Genomic DNA, 17,902 nt, shown 5'->3' with positions numbered 1-17,902 from the left:
GAAAATACAAATACCTAGCCTACATAGGCTAGATCTTCTAGATTAAGAAGGCATAGGCCTAACTCACAGATCAGATGGGAAACCAAGATATTATTCTTTGTTATTCTGTTTTGTAGAGTGGGTTTTAGTGCCTACAATTAGCCAATGAATCTTTTGCACTGACCTGATTGAACCTCTTTAGCACTGGCTTCAAACACATTCACTTTTAGTTGCCCAAATGGTTTAATTTATTGCACTTAATATGCAAACGTCTATTTCAGTGATACGTATTTAAATTATTATCTTGGTACAATTGGTACAATTGAGCAACCAACCACATTGAAGAGTGATGGTCAACTGACGAGTTTAATGCATTTGACTTAAATTCCACTCAAAATAAATTATTTACTGGGCAAAAATATAGGCCCAGGCCTAAAGTCATTAAGGACCATAGACTGTACAGTCTATGCTTAAGACAGCTGATCCAAGCAGTGATATGGCTGTAACATGGCTATGTGCAATATGGCTAATCAGTCATTTTAATTTACAGCTTTACACATTTTCTCATATTTTTTTTTTTTACTTTTATTGTAACAGTGTATACTGTTTTGATGATTACCCATATTCATGGCAAAAGGCATAAACATGAGAAGTCGGCCTAGGGCGTAACAAGGTAACAAGCCTTGGCTCTCTGCAGCCTCGCGTGAACTTCAACTTCATTATGAAACACCAGCTTTGACACACCAGCTGAGTCGACCTGGCGAGTGGCGACAAAACAAGTTGGTAAGGTAAGTCAAAGACACAGATTTGAACTTTCGGAGAAACATTAAAGCTAATTCCATACAGACTGTTTAATCGCATCAAATTCATGTATAGGGTGAAGTTTGTATTATGAAACTTCAGAGTGACTATGTACATTGAAAGCTAGCATACCTTGCTAGCTAAGTTAGCTTTTTTCCAATTATCATAACAAGTGTATGCTAGGTAGTTAAAAGAAACATATGGCTGTTGGATAGTCTTACAAGTGTCTTTTTGAACCCACTTTACCTAACTAAAATCTCATTTCAGTGTTAACTCAATGCAATATCTTTTCCGGAAAGACATGACTCAGGTCGATAGATAGATGCTCCGAACCTAGCTACCATAACTAGCCAACGATAAAGTACTTCTTGCTGAGAACATTATGTGTCGATGGACCTTGTATTTAGATATGCCAATTTGGCATTGCCAACGTGAAAGTAGATTATGGTCAATGAAAACATTAGCCAGGGAAAAACAATGTAAGTAAGCGCTACCATTGAGCCTTGTGGCTGTAGCCTAATGTTAAAAAGTGTCAATTACCAAAATGAACACATTCTTTATGTATGATGTATGCTGTGAACTACTTTGGTGGAAAGCCATATTAACTCTAATGTTAACATTTAGTTAGTTTAGTTTGCTCGCGTTATGTTTACCGCAAATGACGTAAATTGGCTTGGCGGTGTGACAAGCCAGCCCCTGTGGCGGCTATGGTGTTGCCGAGTTTCTGCCTGTTGAAACAGGTGATACATTTCTGTGAGCCAATGTCACATGTGTTGGTACGGAGCGTTCTAGAGACCCCGACTGTTTGTTCATAGAGGCATTGGCCGAGAGAAGAGCTTGAGTTTTCGGTGGGTTGCGGAAAAAGCTGGACTGCATATCGTGGGTTTGTCAGCATTTGAGAAACGCACGGATCAGGCGCGCATGAATCAACGGCTCTAAGCTCAGCTGTGCTGGAAAACTGTTCACGTGATACAACCGTATAGTCATTGTTTGATGTATTAGATTACTAATCAAACAATAGCCTTGCTTGGGTTGGACATTTTAAAATGCTTCCGGTGAATTGAAAGATTGGGAAGAAACACTCCACTTGTCTTGTCACACTTGTCTGTCTTTAGGTCATTCTACAGGTGTGTGATACTGTGTAGATGACGAATCCAGGGGTTTGCTCAAGTGAGGTGGACCCGTTAAAGGGCGAGGAGGAGGATGTAGGTGAATCAGGGATCGGTGGACCCACCTCGTCCACGAAGAAGGGGGTCTGTGGAGGAGGCTTGCGCCTGTCACGTCTCTCAGGCTGGCGCACAGCAGCCTTCCTGCTCGCACTCTTCCTCTGCCTCACCATCGTCTTCGCCTTCTCGTTCATCCTGCCCTGCCCCACACGGCCACAATACCTAGTCACATGGAACCACACGTTACCTGCTGCAGGTAATATACAAACAGTCAAATAATGCTTTATTGTTGGGTCAGGTGCCAGTAGCCTACTATTTGTGTGGACAAAAATGTGCTATATTTCTATATTTATGTACTAAATTGTGTGTTTGTGTGTGTGTGTGTATATGTATGTGCGTGTAGCTGCGTATGATTTTCTGGCTGTAGAACATGCCAATAAGGACAAGATCAAAGATATTATTTTCATCTACAAGAGCAATGAGGGCAGTAAGAACACGACCTGTGAGGATGAAGGTAAGGCTCGCTCCCCGTCAAACACTTATTTTTTCAGGTGACAAAAATGCTGTGAGGCAAATCATTCCTCACTCTTGGCTGTCTGGTTAATGAGTGAAGTGTTGTGTGGGTGTGAGTAATGAGTTTAGAATAAGTCTTGAAGTGTTGAATCAAAATGTAATTGTGAGGATGTGGGTTTTGCAGGCTTGTCATCTCCATGTATGTTTGTGCTGGCGGTGGATGGAACGGATGGAGAAATGATATGGGAGTGTCCTTTGAATTTTGACCTGCAATGGGCTCAGTGTGGACTTGACAGAGTTGACGAAAAGAGCACAGAATGCCTCCTGGCTCACACCAACACACTCACTTTCATCTCCACACATGACGGTATGTAGGCACAGAAGTGTGTACACATATACACACAAGCGTATACAGGTCAACTGGACTGCGCACACAAAGCAGAACCTAAAAGCAGAGGCAGACAGAGTACACGGCTTCATTACTTGAGTAAAAGTACAGATACTCTTTGCTAAATTTTACTCAAGTACAAGTAAAAGTACAACAGTCAGATGTCTACTTAAGTAAAAGTACTGAAGTAGTTGATTTTAAAAGTACTTGAGTATCAAGAGTACAAGAGTAGCCTACATTTTCTAAATATTGCATTACTACTGCCACAGTGCTTACATTTAATGTACAGAAACGTCCTACATGGAGTTATGAAAAATGTTAATGTTAATACCTTGGAGAATGAAAAAGGAATTGGAAGTAAAATCAAGTCATTTTCATCTTTTTACCATGTTGCCAGGGATGGGCAGTATTTCTAATACATGTATTTAAAATACGTTTTTCAAATACAAAATGCTATTTTGTAATTGAAACACTTGAAGTGAAAACGATCATTAACTTGTTCAGAAAATTTAAATAGTCTGGCGAGGTGGGGCCACAGGTTGGCACATTACCGGGATGGACCTGCTGCGTCTTCATCCATTGTTTCGTCCATGGTTTCGTCTCTTATCTAAATCTGACCATGGAGTTGACTTTATGAAAGCTGAAGGTGATTGCTGATAGGCTGTCCCAATCAGTGGCGCCTGCACAATCCAATCACGTTTGAGAGGGAAACAACAAATTGAGGGTTTCCGAGATGTTTCTTTTTTCCTTTTTTTTTTAGAAGTAGTAACGGGTACTCACAGTTATAGATAGAAATGTAGTGGAGTAAAGAGTACAATATTTGCCTCTCAAATGTACTTGAGTAAAGTCATGAGTACTCCCCAAAAATGATACTCGAGTAAAGTACAGATCCCTCAAAATTGTACTCAAGTAAATGTACTCCGTTACTGTCCGGCTCTGCCTAAAAGGTTACGCTCACTGGTTCAGCTTCCCCCTTCCATGCTCTTCCTACTAACCAAATATAGAAAATGTAGAGCAGCAATGGGTGGTTTGTTACTATTGGACTATTTTATGCATAGGCTTTATTATGGTTAAAACATGTCATGGCATTAGTATGTTTCAGGAATTGCCCTAACATTGTTGCAATCCAATGGCCAGACGCAAACAACAATGAAAATGTATAGGAAGGTAGTGACGTGTGGACTTATGAAGTGTGTGTCTGTTTGATAAGGCAAAGTGTTGTGGCAGCAGAGCTCCTCTCCTGGTGTCGGGGCAGTGGCACCTGCACTGGGTGTCTCAGACCTAAATGGTGACGGAACCAATGACATCGCTCTTCTCACGCCTCAGCATGATCAGGTACTGGGGTGGGGCATGAGTGAAATTGCTTGAGATGCGAGTTTCTTGGTTGTTGGGCTCTTTGGAATGTGACCTTGCCACTACAAAAAGTGGGAAGGTAAAGGGGAAACCTTTGAGGCAGAAATAACAGCCCCTGACAGGGCAGCCTTGCCAAGTGTCCTACTGCTCTACTGATTAAATCTGAAACACTGCTGGTCTGGCTTGGAAGATGTTTTCCTTCCGAGACCCTGCTCCAAGGTTTCCGGTTATTGTGTCTACATGTTTCATGTTTAGCCACTCTGTCTGTGGAATGGGCTTTATGGAAGCATGTATATGAATAGAATAATCTACAATTGTAAAATAATAACCATTTGTCTCAGGTGAAATAGCCGCTTACACTGATGAGAACACAGAACACTAACACATGCTAACATCATCACACAGCTATGTTTACAGCTGTGCCTTGCAACCAAAGTATGCCTTGTTGGAAACCAGTTTGTCCTCTCCCTTAGATGAAGCTGGTGTTCCTCTCAGGGAAGACAGGGTTACAGCTCGGCTCCGAGGTGGAGGTTATTGCTGAGGTTTCATCATCTCACATGCTGCACAAGACGGCCGGGGAGGCGCAGTACCTCCTTCTGCAGACAGGTGCTCCTCTGACACCATGGCAACTCACCAAGGCAACGCAGCCAAGTAGTCAGCTTGCAAACACCACCACTTGTTTGCTGACTTTGTGAATGGAAAATAATATAGTTCATTGAGCATTATGTGCTTATAGGTAAATCTAACAGAAGCACAGTGATATTGGACAACAACCATATTTTGTATGATGGAACATTGTGTAATACACCATAGTCCAGTTTTAACCTATTTATAGTATAAATTCACTTCACATCATATTTTGTGAAGTTCTAAAACATGAATTGTTTCTCAGCTGTAGACACAGCTTGGTGACGAGTGTATTAATCCTCAATCTTATCCTGGTAAAAACAACTTTTTAAATCTAAATTAGTAAATCACATCTGTTCCACTGACTGATTCTAAACATGCAGGGCAAAATTAAGAACCACTGTGTGACTGGATTGAAAAGCAACATAAATAAAATAAAACTGGGACCGAGTAGAACAAGTTTTTAATTCAACACATACAATCAAGAATGTTGTTGTTCATCCTCCCTTTTAGCCTCTGGCTTGTATGCTGAGGGGTTGTGGAATCTCGTGGCGAAAGCCAACCTCGACAAACCGCTAAAAAAAGATCCAAAGTGGGAGAAGAGGAGGAATGGAACGGGACCAATAATGATCTACAAGTAAGACACACACGCACATGAACGCTCCCAAAGTACTTGTTACAGAATGACTGTGCCATCCGTTTCCTCTAATCTACTGTTCCCTATCTCCCACAGCTCTTCATCTCTGCTGCAGGTATCAAGAGCTGTGGGCACTGGAGTTCCCTCTCTGTTGCTGATTACAGACCAGGAGGACCAGGACCAGCCCAAAGGCACCATTACAGAGCTGCTTGACGGAGACAGTCTTACGTCCCTCTGGAAAGCCAATACCAGTACACTGCTCAGGTAATTTGCTGGTTTAGATATGTTTGGCTGTAGCTGTCGGCCAATGAGCTCCTCTCCCTTCAAATAACTTTAGTTGACATCAAGGCAGCACAGTACATACTGTAGGTGTATTTGACATGAAGTCAAAATGGTTATTTCCTCACTTTCTGTTGCTATTCCTTCATTTTTAATTTGTCTTACATATAGCACTTTTAATGTCATTTCACATTTTTATGTGTTCAGTCAGCCATCATTTGGACATTTCAACAAAGATGGCATTCCTGATGTGGTGATAGAGGACGACGCTGGAAATGCAACCAAGAGGGTAAGTCTTTTTTTTTGTATACCTGACTGCAATGGAATATTGTATTTGAATATTGTATATGTGTTTAAAGAGATGCTAGTGTTCCTCCTCTGGTTTTAGTATGCGTATGATCAGAGGGGCCTTGGTCCTCTTTGGGATGCTAATCTGGATGCATTTGTTGCAGGTTGTTATTCTAGATGGAAAGACAGGGGGAGTGTTGTGGGAGGTCCGTTTACTGGCTCTGCCACACACACCCGCCCCTTCATCTGTTCTCACAATACAGTCCTACTCTGTGTTTATGCTGTGGGGAGAGACACTAACCAACCAAACAGTGAGTACATTTACACACAAAGTATATGGTAGGAGCAGGCTTCACTCAGTCTCTTATGTTACTTTTTTTGAGAGTGCTTGGCCAAACTTAAATGTTAACTCAGAAAGAAAAAAGGCCGCACTTTGCATATATGTGTTTTAGTGCACTGACGCGTTTCGGCTTAGTGCCTTCCTCAGTGTGCTCAAGTGGATACATATACAACCTCACTTATTTATACCCACATACACTCCCACGTAATCAACCAATGGTGATGCAGTGTCATCCCATACAATAATTAAATTAAAATGGTCCATTGCTTCTTCTGTTAATAGAATCACATCATGCACAGGCCATTTACACCAATAGCACTTTTACAAAAGACATTTTTACAAAAGACATTTTTACAAGAAACAAATCAAAGATAAGTCTTCATTCATTCCATTAGGTGTGCATGTATTCAAGTTAAATATATACCATGCCTCCCTCTGTAGAAGGCGGTTCTCACGGTCCCCTCCTCTATTAGGCTGATTGACAGTCTCCAGGCCCATAAACCTGAGTGAGTTAACATCATGACCTGCAGAATTAAAATGTTTTGCAACTGACGATTTTTCGTCATTCTTTCTGATGTTCGACTTATGCTCACAGATTCTGGTTTTTAATTGACGTTTTAAACATACAATAGCCCACAAGGGCACGTCAACAGGTACACAACAAAAGAGGTTAAGCAGGTAATTCTGCCTTTTACTTTGAACGTCCTTTGGGTGCTTGGATGTGTAAACGATTTTTCAGTCAGCATAAAGTTGCACGTTACACAATTAAAACACTTGAAGTTGCCGTCTGGGATTTTAAATGAAAGACGTAGCGGGCTTGGAGCAGGGAGATATGACTGTACGAGGCGGTCTCTTAGATTGGATGCTCTTTTGTAGCAGAATCGCGGGGGGATCTTGAAAAACATGACCAATTGTTGGATCACTACTTAACATATGCCAATGACGTTGTACAATGTGTTTCAATGTATTAGATATGTTTCCATAGGTCGACACAAAAGTGATTGGAGTGTTTGTGCTTGTAGTCGGTCTATGTGCTCTAGAAGTTATTACGTTAGTGCGTTGGGTGTTGCGCACACGCTCAAGACAACCCTGTAGTAATGTACTGTTATATCCCCTGTGTGAAAATCTTTGGCATATCTCTCCTGCTTGTCTTTCAAAAGCCTCATCACTGTCACAAATGCGGCATACTCTTAGTAATTGACTATAAGGTAGACTGCGTTTCAGTGCTGGCGGGTGGAAACTCCGGTAATCCAGTAACGCATTGCGATCTGTGTCTTTTCAGTAGATCTCAGTGTGTAATGAGGTGTCCTCCTTCCTGACCAGTACATCCAGAAAGGCTATGGCTTTGTGGTCAGAGTTTGAGGTAAACTGTATGGACGGCAGTCTAGTGTTGGCATAAATGTTAAAAGCTTCCAACTCCTCTTGTGTCCCGTTCCATATAAAAAAATACGTCATCAATATACCTGTACCAGACTTTCAGATGTTGCTTGAATGGATTATCTGAGTAAATAAAATCCTGCTCAAATTTTCCCATAAACAGGTTTGCGTAATTGGGTGCCATTGGCGAACCCATTGCTGTGCCCTGTGTCTGCAAATAGAATTTATTCTGAAACATAAAATAATTTTTGGTCAGGACATCAGTGGCCAATGAGATTAAAAAGTCAGTATGTGGCACTTGGTGAGTCTCTAGATAGTATCTTAAGGATGCTAAACCATCTGTGTGTGGAATGTTCGTATACAGGCTAGTCACATCCATGGTACATAACATATCCGATGCATTTACCTCTCCTATGCTAGCCAATTTGTTTAAGAAGTCAGTCGTATCCTTCAGAAAGGAGGGCAGGTTGTAGACTATTTTCTTAATGTGATAATCAATGTACTGTGAGAGCGGTTCTGTTACAGATTGATTACCCGACACAATCGGGCGGCCAGGTGGATTGTCCAGCCTCTTGTGGATTTTTGGAAGAGTGTAAATGACTGGTCTTACCGGGTTAATCTGTAACAAATATTTATACTCCTTATCATCAATAAATGACTCACAAAGTGCTTTTTTCAATTTAGACTTTATCTCGTTGTTAAATTTCATGGTTGGATCAGCAGATAGACACATGTATGCATTTCCATCAAGGAGTTGTCTCTCAATCTCTGCAACATAAGTCGACTTGTCCTGGATCACAATAGAGCCACCCTTGTCTGCAGGTTTAATAACGATATCATTGTCCGACATTAGTTGCTTTAATGCTTCTTTTTCAGAAGTTAAGAGGTTGGGCCTAATTGTATAGTCCTCCCTCTCCAAGCAGTTGAAGGTGTCCTGTTCTACCAGTCGGCAGAAAGTCTCTAGCAAGGAGTTATTGACTGGAGGAAGAAAAGTGCTTTTTGGTTTAAATACAGTCTTTCTGGAGACAGGGGTGCACTCCTGGGTTTCAGTCACTTGTTGAGTACTATATAGTCTATCAGTCCCTTTCGAGAAAAACGCCTTCAGGCGAATGGATCGGAAAAACTTAAACATTTCTACTTTCAAAGTGAAAGGGTCATTTCCCTTAACAGGAACAAAGGAGAGGCCCTTGGATAATACGGAAAGCTGATCTTCACTTAGCTGTTTAGAAGAGATGTTAATGATGTTGGAGCGGTCATTTACCTCCGATTGCTTAGGTTTCTTTTTCCCCCTCCGCGTCTTGCGGTTCCGTGATGCTCGGTCATTGGGGCGGGCATTGGAGGCGGACAGCGTCTGCGTAAAAAATGGGTGGCAGCGGATGAGTCGGTGTCGGTGCTCATGTCTCCAGAAGAGGCTATGCTCGGAGCCCTCCGCTGTTTTGGAGTAGCTCTGCCAGGGCCTTGTTTTCCTTGAAGCCAAGGGTACATGGCGTTGTTCCTGTAGTCCATCGTATCCCTTCGGTATTTGTCCATTTTGGTACGCTGTGTCTCAGTTTTGTATGTGTTTATTTGCGCTTCACACTTCTCCAACAGTTCCTTGAATTGTGCAGGGGGAAACTTGCTCATAAGTTGTGTCTCAAGGTCGGCAATATCCTGTCGAACTGTATTCAGTCTTTTGTTTTGGTTGTCAACGACAAGCAACATCAGGTCAAGGTAAAAATGTTTTTTGTAAAAGTGCTATTGGTGTAAATGGCCTGTGCATGATGTGATTCTATTAACAGAAGAAGCAATGGACCATTTTAATTGAATTTTTGTATGGGATGACACTGCATCACCATTGGTTGATTACGTGGGAGTGTATGTGGGTGTGGGTATAAATAAGTGAGGTTGTATATGTATCCACTTGAGCACACTGAGGAAGGCGCTAAGCCGAAACGCGTCTGTGCAATAAAACGCATATATGCAAAGTGCGGCCTTTTTTCTTTCTGAGTTTACACACACACACTATGTGAATACACAACACATGTAGAGCAGAGACATTTTTAGATCATTGTGCAGAGTGATCAGACCCATATTACTGTACAGCAGTGGTCCCCAAACTACGGCCCGCCACCTCATTTTGGGTGGCCCCCCAAAACATGTCTGTGGTATATAGCATCTGGCCCGCACGGGAGTACGACATCGTCAAACTATAACCTCCGTAATTTCCCCCAATCATTCTCTATGGCGAGTCTTAACAACACACGTGTAATACTCTTTTTGTCCACTGGTGGTTGTTTTGCCGCTGTTTCGCGTTTGCCATCGGAAACAGAATGAACCTACCTGCAAACAATGTAAGAGGCCTATGCTGACTGCATCAGTGCTCTAAGTATTCTAAAAGTTTATCAATTAATTGTTAATAACTAACTAACTTCTATTCAAGTCATATTTCTGGGACTTTCTGGGATAATTATTTCTATTTTTTATTCACTCTTCAAATGTTCATACAAATTCACAAAGTTCTCATCAGGTGAGTGAAAGTTAGAATGGTGGTCATTTTAGATGTTTTTGCCAGCACTTCATAAAACTCGCATAGTTTGAGAACTTTAAATTATTTGTAGGATATTGCTTGTTCACAACTTGAGCTGTGTATGCAAAGACACAGAGTTCACACATTTTAAGGAAAACATTTGGGACTCCCTTCTAATACTTTTGGGAATGCTAAAGTATTTTTATTAGTATTATTTCATTTGAGCTACATTTTACATGGCATGATGGCAATATAAACACATCTAACAATGGTATTAAATTGCAATAGCCTATAACTAAATGTAATGGAATATTCAACTAAGGTAGACTGTTGTTGTTCACAGCACTAAGCTATTTATGGTTACTGATATACTCCGAGTCTCTGGTCCTCTCTTAGTGCCAGGCATAGTGAGCTGGCCCTTGGAAGAAAAAGTTTGTACAGTACTGCTGTACAGTAATGCATTGCAAAAAGCTTCATGAGCATAAAAGTTAACTTTATCTTAAAAACCCAATTTTCACTGCATTTTGGTCTTGGCACAAATTACATAATTTCAGTATAATCAGCACAAGGGACAGGGTGAGCGATGACAAGTCAGCTCAAGTCAGAAATCACTCTCATCACTCTGATTGAATTTTAAGAGCAAACTGATTGCTATAAAAAGAGGTAAGAAGTGTGTGAACTCATGTGTCCTCTAGCAAGAAACACGTGCAGCTGAAAAGCTTATACTTGTTCTTCAGTATACAACCCCAAAACAGAAAAAGTTGACGTTGTGTAAAATGCAAATAAAAACAGAATGTGAGAATATGCAAGTCTCGTAAACCCATATTTAACAGCAAAAAGGACATAGACAACATATAAAATGTTTAAAATAAAAATTTGGACTATTTCATGGAAAATGTTAATGTTAATTTTGAATTTGATGCCAGCAACATGTTTAAAAAAAAATTGGGACGGGAGCATGTTTACCACTGTGTTGCTTCACCTCTTTAATTAACAAAATTCTGTAAATGTTGAGGAACTGAGGAGACCATTTGCTACAGTTTTGAGAATGAAATGTTGTCCCATTACTCCCTGATGTAGGATTTCAGTTGCTCAACAGTATGGGGTATTCTTAGTCATGTTTTTCATTCCATTATGCACCTAATTTGACAAATCTGGACTACAGACAGGCCATCTCAGCACCTGGACTCTTCCTCTATGGAGAAATGCTATTTAAATATATGCAGAATTCATTTTGCCATTGTTTTCCTGAAATATTCAAGGTCTTCCCTGGAAAAGACATTGCCTGGATGGCAGTATATGTTGCTCAAAACCTGTACACATCATTCAGAATTGATTGTGCTTTGCCAAATGTGCAAGATGAAGATGCCCATGCTGTAGGCACTAATGCACCTCCACACAGTCATAGATGTTGGGTTTTGAACTGAGCACTAAAACAAGTTGGATAGGTTGTATACTTGGATAGACCCTCTCCTCTTTAGCCCAGATGAGTCCATGATTTCCAAAAAGAATGGCAAAGTTTGATTGACAGGACCTTTTTCCATGTTACCTAAGTCCAATTTAAACAAGTTCAGGCCCAGATATGGTATTTTCTGTATCATGTCTCAATACAATTTTAGCTGTTACAATTTTGGCTGCAGTTTTTGAATTGAGTATCAAACTGTGCACATAGACAATGGTTATCAGAGGTTTTCCTGAGCCCATACAATGACAGGTCTGAAAACAGGTCGGGGGCCCCATCATGACGGTCTAATGCGCATCGTCACTCATTCGTCAAAAGCTTATTCAAATTTAATAGGATGTCCACATTGGGAGGGTTTTCGTTATCAAACGTTGAGCGCATGGCGCAACAAGGTGTTCCTACATTTCTTAATCAGTAATGGGTGTGGGGCATAACATCATTTAAACCATGTCAAAGAATGCATCGATATTTTGACATTCAACAGCACATTTGAAGGAGGCTGCTTGCGAGACCGTATGGAATAGTAATTCCACTAAACCATACTTTACTAAAACCTAGCATAGCCTTCACGCATTTGCACTTGTCTATTATTTGAACTCATTGGCAAAATGAAACTAACTTCACCATGGTGTCAGTCAACGACAAGACCGTTATATGCAGTTACTTTCACTATTGACTGACAATGGGTTACCTTCGAAAACAAACATAGGCTGGAAAAAGCAACACTTACACTAATATTGCTCAAATTACTGAATAAAACAACATTTATCCTGCAGAGGAGTTGCTTATATCTCGTGACAGTGCGTCTTCAGCTGTGCTCCATACGTGTCTCTCGCCTCTCCCCTAATCACTTTTAACCGTCATTACCAATTTGCAAATGATGGTGAATAACTACTCATCATGAGATGTACAGTATTTCGTAATATCTTTATTCTAATTATGTTTCCCATTGTATCGTGCAATTTGTAATGCGCTAAGCCACTCCCTAAGTTGTTAATTGCCACACCTCTGGGCGCATTGTTTAAAAAATAAGCGCGCAAAATAAGAAAATACACTCCGCGCCGGGTGGAAAACGAGTTTTACGCCATGCACCAGGGTGCAAAATATGGCCCCTGGGGTTCATGCAGTGCCCTCTGAGGTCCAAAAGACCACGGCCATCCAATTTGTTTTTCAGCTCTTTCCCTTGTTTACAAAGATTTCTCTGGAATCTCTGAATGTTTTAATAACATTATGTCCTGTAGATGATTAACTCCCCAAATACTTCAGAATTTCATGTTAAGAAGCATTAAAATTACATTGTTTCATCATTTGTGTGCACAGGTTTACACAGAGTGATGAATACCCCTACATCTTTAATTCTAAGAGACCCTGCCTCTCTGGGATGCTCTTTTTCATACCCAATCGTGTTGTCAGTTACCCTAATTAGTTGTGAAACATTCTTCCTTTTTGTTTTCTTTATCATTACACAACTTTTCCAGCATTTTGTTACCCCCGTCCCAACTTTGAAACATGTTGTTTGTATCAAATTCAAAATTAACATATATTTTCCATGAATTAGTCAAATTTGTCATTTTCAACCTTTGATATGTTGTCTGTGTACTTTTTGCAACTAAATATGAGTTGAAGAGATTTGCAGATTATTACATTCTGTTTTTATTCATATTTTTCACAACGTCACAACTTTTTCTGTTTTGGGGTTGAACATGTGAAATGTGAAAAAATAATCTAAATATCCTGAAGCAGCAAAGTTGGCGAAACACACAATTTGTGTCACTACCAAAACTTTTGGCCACAACTGTAGACTATAGTGTGCGAGAGTTCATCATATCCATCTTCTATGGAATAAGAGCCCATCATTAAACCACGTTTGTATGTCTGTGTTTATGTTTAAGGCATTTAGCAGATGCTTCTTTCCAAAGAGACTCAAAATTCATGTATGACTGGAAAGAGTTATATAACAAGGTTTTGTTAGTTTTGCACAAATAAATATACATAGCCGAAATGGTAGTCCTGTAGCCTTTGTCATTCCACTGTTTGTGTCAGTCACTGCTATCTCCGACACATTTCCTCTTGGCCCTCCATGACTTTGCTTTTCACTTGAAAGCTCCTTCCTACAGTAACTTGATTTGGCGTATCAGAGCTTTCACTCAGCAGAAGTCTGTCCGGATGTCCACTCCTGTGCTTTAGGCACTCACGTGATGAAAGGGACATAGTTTAAAAGTCTTTTCACAGTACACTATATGTCCTCTATATTTAGGGGACTGTGACCTGACACATGCTGTACCATTTGTTGCTATGCTATGGGCATACAGTGTTTTCCTTCATTAATGTGTAACCTATTGTGTGTTCAGGGCTCTGGAATGGAGCAGCGCTTCTCTTATCTCTTGCACCCTTCCTACTCTAATCTACTGTTACAGAGGAGTAGTCCAGTGGAGCACATTATTGCTTTCAAAGGTAACACACATACACACACACACACACACACACACGCGCACACACACGTACACAAAAAGGTTACGATAAAATCCAGTTATGTGCTCAACTCAACAGGATCCAGTTATCCTGTTGAGTTGAGCACATATTGAGAGTTTTAGTTTGTGTGTGGTTTTGTTTGTCTAGCAACTCTACTAGAGCGAGGTCGCCACGCCTCCTACCTCCTTCTGACCGGCCCTTACGCCAGCGAGGGGGTGGAGCCAGAAGGGGCGGGCTCAGTGGTTCTGACCAAGCGCAAGCTGAAGAGTGACGTCCTGGACAGCACGGTGCTGAGTGTGAGTGGACCAGTGACCCAGGACAACGTAGAGCACGTCAAAGAGGCCTTCAACCGACTACGTTTCAGCGACTAGCGGGCCCTCCAGGGTTGTGCAGATTTTTGCTTTACCTGTGTTCCCTGGTGTTCCACATTAATCATTAAGAAAAAAGACCTGCTGTGGACTGTCCTTATGCCCTCGCTATCAGGTAGAGCTGACACCCAATATATTTTGCACTGCAAAAGGAGGAAGAAGAGCTAATCCCTGTTTCCTCTATGCACACACTGTTTGACCCACTTTTATCTTACATCTTGCAGTGCTTTCAGTTAATCACCTCAGATGACACTAACAACTTCACTCTGTGGCCTTAAGTACACCTAAGTACTATCTTAAAACACTCTTAAAGGAATTTCTTGCATTAATGTGCAATTAACCTGCAACCTGGAAGCTTTTGACTACTCATACTTGACCTTCCCCCTTTAAAACCGTAATATAGCATTAGACATCACCATCAAAAACTGACCACCACTGTAGTGCAATCACATCTTTCTTGGGAGTCAATTTAATCATATGACTTGATATAACCTGGGACTAATTTTATGCTTTATAACCTGTAGAGTTTCAAACAGGTTGAGAAGCCTACATGACTTTGTCAGTGGTATGCATGGATTTCTCATAGAAAAGCTCTCTTGCAGTTCTAATCAAATTGTAGCAATGTTTTTCCTGAATTACCAGATGAATTGAAAGAATGTAGTTGATAGTCACACTTTTCATCTGAATGTACTGTTTCACTTTAAGAGAGAGACAGGCTCTTGTGTTTTTGTGTAGATATTTAAGATATATATTCTGCTGTCTTCTGGTCAGCTTTTAGTGGCACTGTAGTGTGAAGCAAGAATACGGTTTACTGCTGTGGAATTCAGAAGAAACACTAACCTGTACTGATGGAGACCTCTCAGCTTTTGTTTTTACCTGGTGAACTGTTATGCACAGGCTCTTTTTTGCGTTTACATTTAGCATGTGCTTGAACAATCACTGCCTCTGTCTGTTCTGGTGGGGCCATATGGGATGTACTTTTGATGCACTCTGTGATGCTGTTGTAATGAGGAGAGGCTAACAGTGTGCTTGGGACCTGTGCTGAAAATTTACTGACTTTGAACATACTTTACACCAGTGCCATTTTACATGATCTGGCCTGATGTAGCCCTGTATCAGGAAACCCGGAAATATGTTTGCTGAACCAAAGCACCCTGAATAACAGGAAAACGTGTGAGGTATTGTTATTGTCCACAAACTGTGGTTTTAAAAAGTTAGGTCAGTTATAAGGGAGTGAGACTTAACTGTGGCATATTTCCTACATACTTATTTAATGGGAACCAGGCAATCTTGAGACTATATTTTGAGCATATCTGTTCTGAGTGGGACTTAATACTAAACCTGTGGATCAGGGTTTCAATGCACTGCGGAATACAATCTTATTTTCCGTTAATTAAATTAAGGCTGTAGATATTCAATCTTATGACCAATAAAATCTTTGACACATAAGCTTTTTAAGTTTGTTATTGGTGCCAAATTGGTGCCTATGCCAAAATTATGCATCATTTTGATGGATCTCCTGTTATTTACTGCACCTGTCACAGAATTCATAAGAATTTTGGTGTTTGACTCGAGTTCGTTATTGTCTTTCCAACTGTAGGCTATATCTGCTTTCTTTTGTCTTGCCTGGAATACATGCCATCTTGGCTATAAATGTTGCTACCACTCCTTGCTTTACATTTATCGTAGTCATGCACAGACATGGATCACTTGTGATCTTTGAGAATGTGCCTGCTATGTTGGGCCTGGATGAATACCTTTGATAATTCCTCAATACAGGTTTATACGAGCCTGCGAAGGGCCATGGTGGGAATATATATAAAAAATATACATACACACACACTGTACAACTGTACTGTGTGCTTTGAAATCTCTGGTGTTTCGTGACAGTCAGGTTTTCCTGTGGTGCCTTGGTAGGTGGAATTGGCCCTGAATAAGGCCTATGCTGATAAGAAGCAAGGCACACTGAGACTGTTTGTTCTAAATACGTTTGTACTTGAAGAGATGCAACCTGCTCATTAAAATTATTACAAATGGGATTTTTTTTTCCAGTTTTGTTTTCTTCTTTTTCTCCCTCCGCCCCTTTGGCGGCCCTCAGTTCAATGTTGGGTTCCTGAATTTGCCCTCACCAATCAAAACTTTGAGAACCCCTGATGTACAGTATATGTATGCATATCCAAGAGGTATTGGCAGAAACTCCAGAAGGGCATCTATCACATACATCTAAGCAGCAACCTGTGACCATTTTCTACCATTTGGATAAGCGGTACTCGTTGAAAGCTAGTGAAAGCTGAAACAGCTTAACACAGCACGCTCGATTACCTCTGCCCTGTCTGCATCTATAGGCTATACTACATGATCGTTTACGTAAGCTATGAACGCACCACGCGGGAGGAGAGGTGCAGAAATGCCATGCGTACCCAGTCATAAATATATGTCAAGGCGAACGAGGGATTCGTCACGTAGATTATAGAGCCTATAGATTCGCGTGCCAAATATAGGCTACGTTTAGACTATTTCCCAAACTATCACCCACTTACCCATCTGACTAACCCAGATCTCGATATCGCTGTCCAGCCGAGATGAGATAATCGACTCCGCTATCCTGTGAATGTAACTGTGTAGCGGACTTCGCCTCGGAGAGAGCACGACGAGGCACGCGCCCCCAAAGTAGCCACAGACACCTGTCAAACACTGATACAAGCCTGCCTGGTTCCCGGTGTGAATGTTGATCCGTTAATAGTGTTTTACGTTTAGTTAACTACTTTTATCATCCATGTCCCATATCCATGTATGGAAGTCTGTTGCGTGTCTGACAAAATGGGCTACACTTCCGTTAAACCAACTTGGCTAGCTTGGGGTGCCTGCGTTTATTTCATTCATCTTTTTAAACGTCCTTATTTCTAGTGGGATGGTCAGTGATAGTTAAGTTGTTTTAGTGGTCAGTGATAGTTAAGTTGGTCAGTGATAGTTAAGTTGCTCGATAGACCAAAACCTTACCGAATATGACAATACGTTTCGTTATTCCTGGAAAGAGGTTACCTGAGGTGAAGTTTCTTATTTTTTTAATAGCCTAATCAAGTGTTCAAAGCATATATGCTACCCCTTGACTTGCAGCTTAAGCTACAAAGCTGAAGATGAGAGAACAAACACAATGGGATTTCCAGCGCTATGGAGCGCAAAATACCTACCAATAGCCTATACATAAGATGGACAAATAGACATAGAACCTACCACTTGATAGGCCTATCTCTGGCTACGAGTTAACAAATTAAATGTAGGCCTAGTGTATGCTAGTATTTAAGTATCCTACATCGTCTTCCGCAAATTCTTTCGGTTTGTTTGA

General features: G+C 40.9%; 1 protein-coding gene across 2 annotated transcripts; it reads left to right on the top strand.

Moving 5' to 3' along the window:
• The first annotated feature begins 669 nt into the window (after nt 1–669).
• Nucleotides 670–16,595, top strand: fam234a (family with sequence similarity 234 member A). 2 transcript variants are annotated; one of them, XM_048233623.1, is made up of 12 exons: nt 670–767; nt 1,896–2,202; nt 2,350–2,460; nt 2,644–2,826; nt 4,058–4,182; nt 4,674–4,806; nt 5,341–5,464; nt 5,561–5,728; nt 5,951–6,032; nt 6,196–6,342; nt 14,068–14,170; nt 14,336–16,595. In XM_048233623.1, the coding sequence occupies exons 2-12, from the start codon at nt 1,926–1,928 to the stop codon at nt 14,557–14,559; spliced, it is 1,677 nt and encodes a 558-aa protein (XP_048089580.1). In that variant the 5' UTR covers nt 670–767; nt 1,896–1,925; the 3' UTR covers nt 14,560–16,595. The 2 variants fall into 2 exon arrangements, with proteins under 2 accessions (XP_048089580.1, XP_048089581.1); XM_048233624.1 differs by having other exon boundaries at nt 688–762.
• The last annotated feature ends 1,307 nt before the right edge of the window (nt 16,596–17,902 follow it).

This window comes from Alosa alosa, chromosome 22 (assembly GCF_017589495.1).
Source record: "Alosa alosa isolate M-15738 ecotype Scorff River chromosome 22, AALO_Geno_1.1, whole genome shotgun sequence".
Lineage (NCBI taxonomy): Eukaryota > Metazoa > Chordata > Actinopteri > Clupeiformes > Clupeidae > Alosa > Alosa alosa.
This window is presented reverse-complemented; position numbering and strand designations above follow the sequence as displayed.